This window comes from Stylophora pistillata, chromosome 2 (assembly GCF_964205215.1).
Source record: "Stylophora pistillata chromosome 2, jaStyPist1.2, whole genome shotgun sequence".
In the NCBI taxonomy this organism is placed as follows: Eukaryota; Metazoa; Cnidaria; class Anthozoa; order Scleractinia; family Pocilloporidae; genus Stylophora; species Stylophora pistillata.
The window spans coordinates 31961815-31975082 of NC_142520.1; the positions used below are offsets into that span (position 1 = coordinate 31961815).

The 13268-nt window shown below is 37.6% G+C and overlaps 2 protein-coding genes and 1 long non-coding RNA gene across 5 annotated transcripts; 1 reads left to right on the top strand and 2 right to left on the bottom strand.

The window, feature by feature from the left end:
- Positions 1-1097: 1097 nt before the first annotated feature.
- LOC111344429 (cilia- and flagella-associated protein 299) lies at positions 1098-7986 on the bottom strand. The gene is made up of 9 exons (XM_022951661.2): positions 7830-7986; positions 7257-7310; positions 6640-6716; positions 5289-5379; positions 3722-3760; positions 3522-3560; positions 2607-2726; positions 2010-2084; positions 1098-1418 (listed from the first exon to the last, which is right to left on the bottom strand). The coding sequence occupies exons 1-9, from the start codon at positions 7935-7937 to the stop codon at positions 1320-1322; spliced, it is 702 nt and encodes a 233-aa protein (XP_022807396.2). The 5' UTR covers positions 7938-7986; the 3' UTR covers positions 1098-1319.
- Positions 7987-8753: 767 nt separating this feature from the next.
- LOC148738354 (uncharacterized) lies at positions 8754-13014 on the top strand. Of its 2 annotated transcripts, none has more exons than XR_015997273.1 (2): positions 8754-9024; positions 12847-13014. It is a non-coding gene; the product is annotated as an uncharacterized LOC148738354 (long non-coding RNA). The 2 variants fall into 2 exon arrangements; XR_015997274.1 differs by lacking the exon at positions 8754-9024 and adding an exon at positions 11672-11969.
- On the bottom strand, positions 9555-13063 carry LOC111344425 (uncharacterized). Of its 2 annotated transcripts, XM_022951654.2 has the most exons (6): positions 12921-13063; positions 12188-12271; positions 11586-11675; positions 10958-11017; positions 10781-10848; positions 9555-10372 (listed from the first exon to the last, which is right to left on the bottom strand). In XM_022951654.2, exons 1-6 carry the CDS (start codon positions 13006-13008, stop codon positions 10205-10207), a joined length of 558 nt encoding a protein of 185 aa, XP_022807389.1. In that variant the 5' UTR covers positions 13009-13063; the 3' UTR covers positions 9555-10204. The 2 variants fall into 2 exon arrangements, with proteins under 2 accessions (XP_022807389.1, XP_088607023.1); XM_088750897.1 differs by lacking the exon at positions 12188-12271 and having other exon boundaries at positions 12921-13045.
- Between the last annotated feature and the right edge of the window lie 205 nt (positions 13064-13268).

Consider the following 13268-nt stretch of genomic DNA (forward strand, 5'->3'; position numbering starts at 1 on the left):
GGAAAGCCTAAAGCAAGCAAAGTTGTCTTGGAATTTAGAGGGATTGCAGTCCTGATTTCCTGCAACAGAATAGGGCAGTTTTTTTGCAAGTGAACCCAATAACAATAACCACAAAGCTTTAAAAAGGTGATAAGTACTTTTTGAATTTCAGGATAAATCAATTCACAATTGTTTTATTAAGAAATAAAGATCATTTGACCTGTGGAGGACAATCAAAGAAAGCCACGATCCTCGCAGATGAGCGCAATATAAGGAATTGCAGAAAACAAACCTGAAAACATTCAGGACTGGACGGGATCCCGTAGAAGGCTTTTCTGCAACTGCCCAAATTGCACCTCATCTGCGACTGATCATGGCTTAATTTGATAAATTAGTTCGTAATAATAATAACAATACGTTAATTGAAGCTCCCCCTTAGGGGCTTTTCGGCCACAATGTAGACTAAATACTTGAAAATTCCCGCTGGCAGGAGGCAGACCTGTGGGCTATTTACAGAGCGCAGCTAAGGAGTTGAACTAGGGGCAACTGAGAACAAATCCAGTGAGTGGCAGGGTGGAGGACTTCAACCCGGGTAGTAGAGTCTTTTACAGATTCTTTATCTAGTTTTGCACTTATTGTTGCGTTTGGCGACATTGTATCCATGGCGACATTGTATCCATGTCGAAATTAGCCGATGAGAAGCTCAGTCTGATGACCCGATATTCTACGCCGATAAGCTGATATCGTTCGGTGTCATGTTCATTTTCAAAAGACCGTGACTAACCGTGGCTCGACCACACTCGCCTGATATGTAGCCAAAGCGTACTACAACGGCTAAATCACGTGAAAAAAGAGCAATCAGATTTAGAGAACACAGCTTTCCTTCCAGTTACTCGCTCTATTTGCCACCTTTCGTCACGAAGAGGATGCAAATGTGCCTTTGAAGACTTTGAATCCTCCTCAGCTTTCCTCTTGGTTATGCAAGTCATACTTAATCATCAAACAGATAAAACTTACTCAGTTTTAGTTCAAAATCGGCAAGCAGAATAATGTTCTTTCACCTAGTAACCAGCCAATGTTAGTGAAAAGAGCTCGCCCTCAGAACAGCAGAAACCGAGTCCACTAATTATTAACGATTTATTTATTTATTTTTTTACAGAAAACTTTTACTTAAAATAAACAAGTACGAGGAGGGTAGCAGTATCTTAAAGCAAAAAGAAAAGTGGATAGGGTTGATTTTTTATAATGGGACTTTGTATAACGCTCATTTATAGAATACGATCAAATATTTACATTTCTAACAATTTGTCCATTTTATAAACAACTTTGTAGATTGTGAATTATGTCTTTCTCCGAGTAATATGATCGTAGATTACCACCTGAATATATTTTGCAGTTTCAATGGGAATCCTTGCCGAGTTATCACCAGGTGTAAGTGCCTATCAATCAATCAATCAATCAATCAATCAATCAATCAATTAATCAATAATTCAGTCAGTCAGACTCCAATCACTCAGTAAGTCAGTCATCAGTCAGTCAGACACACAGTTAGTTAGTCAGTCAGTCAGTTGGTCAGTCAGTCAGACACACAGTTAGTCAGTCAGTCAGTCAGTCAGTCAGTCAGTCAGTTGGTCAGTCAGTCACACACAGTTAGTCAGACAGTCAGTCATCAGTTCGTCAGATGCTCAGTCATCAGTTCGTCAGTCAGTCAGTCGGTCAGTCAGTCCGTCAGTCAGTCAGTCAGTCAGTCAGACTCACTCATTAAGAGAGTCAATCAGTTAGTCAGACAGTCGGTCATTTAGTTCACCAGTCAGACTCAGTCAGTAAGACTGTCAGTTGGGAGAAACACTGTTAATGAGATAGTCATAAGTCAGCCAGTCGGTCAGTTGGTCAGTCTGCCAGTCAGTAAGACTGTAAGACAGTCAGTCAGACAGTCAGTCAGTCAGTCAGTGAGCCAGACAGTCAGACAGTATAGGGCAGGGAACACAGTAATTTTTTTTTCACAAAATCTTGCAGACAACAATATTTACCTTTGGATCCACATTCAAGATTTTTCTGTCTCTCTTGTTCTTGAAAAGCAAACCTGATGAATTTTCCGCAATGACCTGGAAAGTAATCAGCCATGTTTTCATCATTATTAGGGTGACAAGAGGTAATGATGAAAATTCAGATCTGAGACAGATTTGTGTGATGTTCTGCATACCATCAGAAGCATTGGCTAATACCCATGCCTGTTATATTACAGACCATTGTGACTTGCTGCTCTGTACTTTGTGAGGTGGAAACAATTTTTTAAAGCATATTAATTGAGCCAAAAAAACAGTCACTCTTCCCTTGGCTTAATTTAATGCTGCATGTTACCTGGCCATCTTTGAGTCCTTAGTCTGGTGGGCTAATACATGTAGTTGTACAACATGTCATTTGGTAGGTCACTTGTCATCTCCTACTAACTAGTCTGTCCAGGAGCCCAGGGGTGGGGGGGGGGAGGGGAGGGGAGGGAAGCAAAGATCTAGAATTCTTAAAGGTAGAGACACTTTTTGGTGACAGTTTTCTATCTTGCAGTGTTAAAGACACCTTGAGAAGATTCTAGCTATGAAAAGGACATAATAATTATTGCAATTCATTACCTGATAGTTTGGAGTGGGATTTGAAGTTGCAGTTTGTGTTTCCCAGTTGTAAAAACTCAAATCTGATGGTCTGGGAAGCAACCGCTTTCTTCCATTAAAGTAAGGTTCAAAGTCTTCTGCCTGATGGAATAAAGAATGGAGTTGAGTTAAGTAGATAATCAAATCAAATCAAATTGATTTACCCTCTTACTGCACACTCTAAAATTAGAACACACATGCATATATTCCATACTGTTCTTTATAAATTTCCCAATAAAGGTGCTGACTATCTGAATTCAATACAATCAATCCAAATTACAATGAAAAGCTCCTTTAGTTGGTGATTATTTCCTTTATTCTTGTGCCCTCAACCCCTTACAACCATGAACATCATTGTTTATATTCTCCATTCTGTTCTTCATACATTTTCTAAGGTGCTGAAAAAGAGAATTTGTTTAACAATCAAGAGCTTAATTAGTTGGAGATCATTTCCTTTATTCTTGTGACCTACATGTGTGATCCATGTGTGATATTATAGGGAAAAATCAGATGCCAGTGCCTCTTTGGAGTTAAAGAGTTAATGTGTAATTCAAGGATATTGAAGGAGAAATCAAAAGCTTGGGATCAAGGGTTAAGATTAATAACCTAGACTTAGAAGTCACTTGAGTGTCACATAAAACCTTTAAATTAAGGCAGGAAACCCTAATTAGTTTATGAACTTCTTAGTAGTTAATTTTCAGGGAAAAAAGCTCTACACTGTAGGAACTCGTACCTTTGTTTCATTGATAAAATGTAGTTGAAAGTTTTGGTTCAATAATTAATGCCTTGGACATTACTTTTGGTTGGAACAATCTAACACCACTTTATGGCACAGAATATTTAATTCTGACGAAAGCTGTTGAGCAATGGAAATATTTTGTTAAGCTTTGAACTTACTTTTAGACGATGTGCATAATCAATATAGCCTGATATTTCCTGGAAACGATGAAGAGGAAAATTAGCAACAAGGATGATATTTTCAGTAAATGACAATTTAAAAATTTTGGTCGCTCTGGCACTGTCATTAGACTGCAATTTCAGCTTAAGTTTACCCAAAGAGTAACAGAAAGTACATGTTAATGCTAACAAAATCTCACCTGCCCTCTGGCATTCTTGTCTCTGATAAATATTATGGACTTGATTTTAATAATTAAAGAAAAAACAAAAGCAAAGAATAATTAGTGATTGACAATAAAAATCAAGTTTTGAAGTTAATTCAAATCTTTAAATTATGGGTTTGGGAAAAGTTCTCCCAAATTTCAGTCAATGTTAAGTCAAACATAAACTTAAGGATACCATAGACTACTGCAGGTGTCCATCACAAAAATTTTTTTAACACATTATTTGAAGCATAACCACCATAAACCATATATCAATGGAAAGGTTATGAAAGTACACTATTTGACAATTTTTTTGTTTTTGCCTGATCTAGTTGTAAACCAAATGGGCATGAATAGACAACGTTTCTTTGAATGAATTAATCCAATGTCAAATCTGACCCCACAAATAAAACTTCTGCTCACTTTTAATCCTGAGGGGTTGCTCTTCAAAATCTCAAGGGGATTTTTAGATGTTCTTGTTGGTTGCTTTAAAATTTTTCTGTAAGTTTACTGATCAAAATTTTACCAATACGCATTGCATCAGAGACCAATTTGTGGGAGATCCATTTTTAAAAACAGAATTCCCCCGACCAGGTTTTTAGGCTGGTATCTTGGGAGTCTTCAGACCAAATTTCAGAGTAATGACTTAAGTTTACATACCCTCTTACCAGTAAATTGTTCAAAGATGGCACATTCAGGTAAAAGTGAAGTAGGTTTTTTTTTTGCTTATGAAGTTTTCCCAACAATGCACACCTTTAGGTGACCACCTATCAAGTTACATCAACCCTCTGAAAAACTTGAAATGCTGACCACCAATAATAATAGAAACACAGACGTACCCTGCAAAGTCTCAGGAGACTCTAAACGAAAACACATTTTGAGGGTAACTATAAGCGACCTGTGAGAGACCTTTTGTACAATTCTGCCAAACAGCAATTTTTATTTCAACTCTCTTTTTCAACTTAAATGCTCCTTAAGTATGCTGCAGTGAAACTTAATGGTTGCTGATCCAGTGCAAGCAGCGAAGATTGCCAAAGCCATAAGTCTTCATCCATTACAGTAAGATTCTTTCACCATTTCATGTCAAATTTTGTTCATTTTTGTGCTGATAGCCAGCCTTCTTTTTTACTTTCACCTATGGTTACTCACATGGTAGTTTTAAACACAGAGAGATGGTAAATATCTACATGTGCCACCGAAATCAGAAAATGTTTACGCAATTTCAGGAATTCCAAGACCACAATGTTTTGCCACATAAAACCCTTCCAGAGTCATTTATGTTGACATTTTATAATTGGCTTTTGTAAGCTAAAAAATTCAGTTTGAAAATATGTTTTTGTAAATGACTTGTGTGCATTTCAACATTTTCCAAAAGCTGAAAAACGAAATAATAAAAAATAGGCCCTTGAAGGTCTACTGTATTATATAAATACTCTGAAATTAAGAAAAATTCTTAACACTGTACAGATATTAAGAAGTATTCATTTATTCTGCACTAGTTAGTATTAAGATTCAGCTGGGTTCATTAAAGACTTGTAAATCAAAGTGGAAATTAAAAACTCACTGTCATTTTTCCACTCCTGTTTGCCTCTTCCCGCTGAGCTAATGCCCTCAAAAATGCATCCTTAAGATCTTTACCAGAACTGGCCAAAGTTCTAAAAAAAAATTGTTTCATGAAATAAGTGCAATGAATTCAATACATATTCAGTTGTCTCTGTCAATAACAATTTCAGGATTTTTCTGATTATGAGGAAGAAGCTTAACCCTTCCAATCTCAGAAGTGATTAACAAGTAACTTCTCCCTATAATATCTGAACATTATCCAGCAAACAGGTAATGAAAATACTCAAACTTATCAGGTAGAAGTTGTTACCTTGATCTAACACCAAATTCTTGTAACTAATTTACTAGGAAATGTGTAGCAGCTGGAGGGGAGAATTAACAATCAGATTCTGGGAGTTACAGGCCTGGGTTTACTTTTCACTTTTTTGCTGTTCTTTGAGCTGAGTTTAATAAATCTGATGTATTCTGACCAGATGAGTCCCATTTCTTTTATAACACCACTCAGGGAGTTGTTGGAAAAGCAAGAGCATTGTGCCATATGGTTCAAGAGCAAGAAGCAAAGTAATGGATCCGAAACTTACGCAGATAGATAAAGATTGCAAAGCTGGACAACTTAACCAGTTTCAATGTCATTGACCATTTAAAAAGCCTCTTTGTAATGTTTGTCATTCTTAGTGGTGCAAGCAATGAATGAATTCAAAGGTCAGCATGAATCAAGTGACAAGGATCCTAGATTCACCAATTAATCAATTCTACAGACTGGAAACTGAGATTTAAGCTACAGTGGAATCCAGATTTCTCAAAATTGGTTCAAGAAATTGGGAGTACGAGAAATCGGGGGTGAAATTACAAGTGAGGCAAATCCAAGGGAAAAAAGGTTTGGTTCAAGATATTGGGAGGTTTGAGAAACCGAGGGTTTGAGAAATCGGGATTCCACTGTACATATAACTTGCTTTTAAGATTTTTAAGAAATTTGAAGAATGTAAAACACTTATAGCTATTCTAATTTTTCATCTTGTCTCTTTTCTTCAGTTTTTTAACAATTAGTTGTTGATTGAAGTGTTGGGACTTTCCTTGCAGAAGAATTTTTGGGTCCCCAGTATTTCTTAATATCAGACTTCTACTCCAGTGCTCAATGGATGACCACCCTGCTTTGCGATACTGGTTGCGAGAGACAGGTAGAATTCTGGAAAAAAAGAAACCCTTACACACCCTTAACACTTTGTAAGCAGAGAGATTTCTGTGTATTAAAGAGACTTGGATTTCAATTTGAAGGGTTTGATATTTAATCATGTCACTTAAATGAAACATTCTACATATTATACACTACATGTATTAACATTATTTCATACTTTTGTTGACTTCTTTTTGACAGTCTGCTTGCCTCAGCAGCTTGTTTTCTGGCCTCAAATTCTTCCCGTTTCAGAACCTTAGAACAAATAGGGTAGTAAGATAATTATATACATGTACAGTTTTAAAGTTCCAATAATAGCCCTTGATCAATTCATGCTATTGCCTCATCTTACTACAAATTACAAATCACTTGAAATACCCAGAAGGTTTACAGTTTTCTGTTCAAGATATCCAAGGGTACATAAATTAAAAGATACATTAGGACTACATAACATTTTCATAGAAAATAATCACTCAGCATTATGTAATAATTTAGAAATTATTTCTAAGTGGGGAAAGTAACCAACAAAGTAAATACTGATTTTGTATGAAACAGTCTACCCTTAAATTTCTGCCTGCCACATCACCCCTGAATCAAATGTAAAGGCCATGAGATTTCAAAGGAAATGATTAGCAATACAAGAAGGTCCTGTCAAACAACTTCTCCTTGTCCACACTTATCAAACAGATGTAAGCAATTTAAATTTAGAAATCATGCTGTAGGCAGAAAGTGTGTTTACTATTAAGTAATTGCAGTATTTAATTCCTTCTACATTGAATAATTTTCAATGCTGACCTCTCCACTTCCTCTGTAACCTAACTCAACCAACTGTCGAGCCAATTCCTCATCCTATGGGAAAATACAAACTAAGAATTCAGCATTGATTAAAGTACAAACACAATTTTATAGTAGTGTCCCTGTTATAAACTAAAGGTTGCTACAGCCTGATGGATATCTATTTCTCTTTTTTTAAGCAGGTAATGCCTCTCTGGTAGCTTAAGAGCAATTGACAGTACCGCAAATCAGCTGCAAAAGAAGGATGAAGGAAACTACAGCGCGTAAGGCAGATCAATGATCCTCAGTGTCCATACTCAAGATCCTATTTACAATCCTGTAGTCTCCATTAGCTTTAAGTTAAGATTTCGATGCACCTTTTCAAATAATACATCGCCATGAAGTCGTTACGATCCCAAAACAATCTGATAAAGGAATAACTTGCTTTTCACAGACTGACTAGAACTACAGGTTTACAGGATCGAGGATAATGTGAATGTAACTCAAAAATTATACGGGCTCGATAATCGTATAAAAGACAAGTTACAGAGAAGAGATTCCGTAAAACCTAAACCAAAATATAACTTGAAATACCTCGAGGTAGTAGAGATCTAATGGAGTTATTTGACTGTCTAGAAAGTCTTCATATGTGGCAAATTCGGTGACGATGTTATCAGTCGCTCCAACTGTTTCTTCGTCCATCTTGGATTTAGCTGTTGTTGCTTGGAAACCGCGCACAAAACTCCAACCAAAAGTCTCGCGGGCTCAATCTTCCAGTTTGCTCCTCATTAGGGGAGGGCTTGGGTTTGAGCCCCGTCGACGCCTGTTTCGATTCAGGCGTATCCGTTTCATACTAAACGAAATGCTACGAAGCGGGACGAAGTAACAAAAGTCAACTTGAGATACAATGAAATATATGAAGTTCATATATTTTGTACTGCGGTATTAGATACCTATGATGCACGATCCTCGCAGTAGATAGCGCTATTTAAGCAATAGCGAAAATCAGACCTGAAAAAAATCAGGCCTGTACGGGATTCGAACCACTGACCTCTGCGATACTAGTGCAGCGCAGCTATCTACTGCGAGGATCGTGCATCATAGGTATCTAATACCGCAGTACAAAATATATGAACTTCATATATTTCATTGTATCTCATTTATCACTTTCACGGGTTTATTACGAATCAACTTAACGACCTGCTCCCAGTTGGCTTGTTAGCTCAATTGGTAGAGCGCTGCACTAGTATCGCAGAAGTCAGTGGTTCGAATCCCGTACAGGCCTGATTTTTTTCAGGTCTGATTTTCGCTATTGCTTAAATAGCGCTATCTACTGCGAGGATCGTGCATCATATGTAAAAGTCAACTTCTTTGCCCCAAATATTGAAAAATATCCAGTCGAGTCCAGTTTCGCACTGCAGAATACCCTGCCACTCATTTACACGTCATTGACTAAGAATAGCCTCTATTATGTTATCTTCGTTCTTCACAATCGAGGCTATTCTTATTCAATGACATGTAAATGAGTGGCAGGGTATTCTGCAGTTTAGCCTTGCAAATAATTCCCCTCGCCCGCAATCAAATGCAAAACTAAAAGCAACTTCGACTTCCCCGCACTTCAGGCATTTTGCATGTTTTAATTCTAATCGGCGCTGTGTCTGCACTCGCGTTAGGGTAATTAACACGCGTATTTCCTCGCATTTGTATTTGTATTGCACGTGTTTCCGGAGCTTTACTGCCAACAAGAAGGCTGGGGTGTTAACGCAAGACGCTGCTGCTTTTTTAAAAGGTGAAGATTACATAAGTTGAATAGCACTGATCCCTGATGTGGTAAGAAGGCTAAGTGCAATAAGAATTGAAGATTTAATTTCTGTCGCATACGTGGACTCGGAAGACGAAGGAAGAAAATTGAGCATGAAAAACTAACGGTGAAAGCTGGAGTGAACTGCGTCGTTGTAGGCTTCCTTTTGCTACTTGAGATCATGAATTTCACGGGTTGCATAGGCTTTGCTTAACAAACAAAGTGAGGCTAAGGTAAAAAGAGTGAGTGCCAACGAATAAGCCGTAATTACTGAGTTTTTTCGACAGGTTATTCTGGCCATCATTCTAACCACAATGATTGTAACTGTTATTCAGCTCTCGATTTATTTGATCCGAATGAACTGCAATGGTGATTGCTGCAAATATAATGATTCTGTATCATAGGTGGAGTAGGTGGTCTTCTTGACCTCCTGTACGCTGGCGCTCGGCCGATTAGTCCAAAATTAACTTAATGGTTCAATATTTTAGCTGTCTATAGTGCAGTCAAGCAAAAATAGCTCCATTTAAACGGAGAACGATTTATTTCAAATAAAACACAAGATAACGACATAAACAACTTGAAATAAGGAACAATTGTTGAGTAATTTATTGTCACATTCACGAAACAGACCTTTACTCGTTCAGCAGTTTAAAACAAAGCATCCAAGTAGGTTTAGTTGTTTATCCTTGTAAATGCATAAAAAGGGGCATGGTTTATAAAACAAAATAATGCGAAAATCTATATCCCTATGGTTTTGTTTTGCATTTGATGTTTGTTTGGGTGAGTTTTATTTTCCCGTCAGCTCCGAAGTCAATTTACAGGTTAGTGTTACTAAAACTTATCAAATTGTTGACGATGGTATCCTGAAAACGAGAAGTTGAAGCTATAAAGCTAGTGCCCATAAAAGGCGCAAAGGCTTAAGTCGAGTAGAGGTGACAACAACAGCAACGAAAATGAAACAACGAAACAATGAAAAGCGCCGGTGAGAACAGATAACTAAGTTTCCCACCTAAAATAAATCGTTACGATAATAAAAGCATGCTCCACTATTTCCGCACCACGTTCCTCGAATCTAACCTACGTTTAACACTTAAAAAAAAAAAATTCAGAATGTTCCTTCTCCTCATTTTTAGTAAGGCCATGAACTTTACGTACACGACTAGAACGTTCATTCTTCACATTCAATCACTTTGGGCTTAGGCTTATCCCCGGCTCGGTTGCAGTACTTATTCGAAACTGTAAGCTTAACCTCCACGGGTTGAGTCGGCTCCTCTTCCAGTATCACCATGCCCTTCCACTGGCACTGTGGCGGTAAGGTCTTTTTTCCATTGATGCACTAGGATTTTACACAAAAAGCAAATAAATTACGCGGTGAGTCATAAATTTTGATTTGTAACGTGTGCCCTGCGAAGCAGTAGTTTTCATTTCCTTTTAAGCCCATAAGCAGTCAAAAATGGGAGCCACGCTTCTTTTTCCGCTTGATTGAATTGAAGGAAGCCACTGCTAAGAAGGCTGGGTAATGTACCTCGGGGACAAGTACAACAACAACAAAAACAAACAACAATAGTAACAAAATACTAACAATAGTAAGGACACTTATTGCATTTGTAACTTCTATTCGGTGACTTGGCCACTAAGCACACAACTATAAATGTACAAATAGACTGTTATTGTTCTACTCCATTCAAACTCTATTTGCATTTGTTCCTGTGAAAGAGAGATGCACCCGTTGTAAACACATTACCTCTTGCTTTTTTCCTGATCCAAAGCGGTAGTTCACTTCTGGCGGAATAGGTTGGTGAACTACTTCAGCTGTAAAATCAAAGTAGAGCTCGTAATATGAGAAAATGAGAAATAGGGACTAAAAGATGACTAAAAGATTCCAGTAAAGGTTTAAATTGACTACCAAGCGCTCACTTACCCTCGTCCATGATGATTTTGTCCAAAAACCAAGCGGTATCTCTGTACACATCTGGATCGTCTAAAAAGGAGTGTGAACAATCAGTTATTTCTTAGTGAAAATAGGATTTTGCACGCGAATCGAACGTTTGTTATATAGGATTACGTAATCGAATCATGTGACTTCTGAGACTTCTCGTGCTGTTCTTGTATCAGTTGCATGGAATGAAGTCTACAAAATCTTGGAAAACCGTTGCACTCTCCACCCGTATTCATTACGAATAGTCTTTGAAAGTTCTGAGAAACTTTTTCGTTTCTCAAATTTCTCCGTTCAAAATCAGCACTTTGCTAAGCATACAGGCCCAGGTGATTAAGTTTTATACCAAAAAAAAAAAGCAGGCGTAAGCAGTGGGCAGAGCCTGAGAAAGACTATCACGTAAAAACTTAATGAAAATGCATATTTGTCTGAAATTAACTAATTTACCATATCCATAGTATTATATTCCACCTAGTAAGGGTGCACGTAGCATAATTATCGCACGGTCAAGCGCGCAACTTTGCATAATTTGCAGCACTTTGTTTTGGCGCGCATCGAGTCAGAAATATTAATTTCCAACGGTCCTCTCTCTGTATCGTATAAAAACACTCACCTTCATATTGTGGAATCAATCCTCTTTCCCACATCAGGGACTCTGGATTTTCCACGTCATATTTATAACCTCGCTTTGTGGACTTGAGGGCTTTGAAGGGAACAGAAATGTACACATTCTTTGTCTACTTTATTGCTGGAAGGTGTGAGATTTTGGTTCAATCAAAGTTTTCTTCTCGTATCATTATTATTCTTCGTGGAAGATAAAAGGGAACGATGGAACCTTTCTTGCACATCAACTGAACTACAACTATAGAAGAAAAATTTATAGGTGAAATGGGATTTGGATCCCTTTGCCAGGTGGCTTTTCTTGTTCACTGGTTCCAGTTATGGTTATGAAATAATGCGGTCTGTACAATTTCTAAATGCTCATCGAAATGTCCAGGTAAGGAGTAACAGAATCGTGGAAACTAATAGGTCTGTTTGACTGAGCACTGACAAGCATAAAAGGCGCGTCAACCATTGTTCTTCATTTCAAGAATAATTATTGCACGGTCAAGCGCGCAACTTTACATAATCTGTAGCACTTTATTATGGCGCGCATCGATTGAGAAATATTTATTTTCAACGGTTTTCTATCTGTATCGTATAATAAACACTCACTTTCATATTTTGGAGTCGATCCTCTTTGCCTCATCAGGGACTTTGGAGTTTCCAAGTCAAGTTTTAGACCTCGCCTTGTGGGGGCTTTGAAGGGAAAATAAATGTATACATTGTCTGCCTTACCGTTGGAAGTCTCAAATTTTAGTGGGGTTTTGAAGACTGTTGGAAATGTTAGATTTTGGTTTGATAGTGAAGTTTCCTTGTCGTTTTATTTTTTCTTTTCTTTATTTTGGTAAATAAAAGGGAACGACGAAACCTCTTATACCCACATCTATACCAAAAAAACCCCCAAAAAACTGAGCATTTTGGCGCGCAGTCTTAATAACTTTTTGGAGCTCAACGTCTACTAAATTCCGCCAAAATGATTGTTTTATATTACAGTAAAATTTCTATTCGATGGATCAAAATTAGCAATGCCGGCCAGTTACAGTACGGCTGTAAGACCAGATGCAAGCTTTTAGACCCAATCAAAATTAAACGAAAATAATTTGCGATATCGTTCGCTAACTTGAACGTAAAGGCCCATTTGAGAACTTAATGGTAACGGTGAATATCAAGCGAAGTCAATGGAAGAAAGTTCAATATTTACTGGAATAGAAGGGTTTATAGTTGAGCAGTTTGTCTAATATTTTTCCCTTTTTTTTTTTAAATCCTACCAGTTGATCTTTTCTAGTCGGACGTAACTGAGCCCTGCCGCTTGAAAATAGAAAGGAAACACACACACAAAGCCTACCTCGTAAATCCCGAACGCGACCTAGCTTGGGTTTCGCAGATACAACCGCAATCAGCAGCAAGGCGACAAAAAACCCGAGTTTCCACATCTCTGGCACACGAATCTAGGAGTGCTGAAGAAATCGCTGGAGGCGCAAAGATCTCTTCGAAATGCGATGGATGAATGATACAATTCTTAATTTGCAGACTTTTAAGAATGCAAAAAGGGGTGGTTCCTTACTGTTATGGCTCTGTTCTGATTCGCTGCATTTGCACTAAGAATACATATGTACGGTTCGGTAAATATCAGATCAGCTTTGTGTAAGAAAAACAAGCAATATCGTAAAGTTCATGGACCTAATTTATAGGT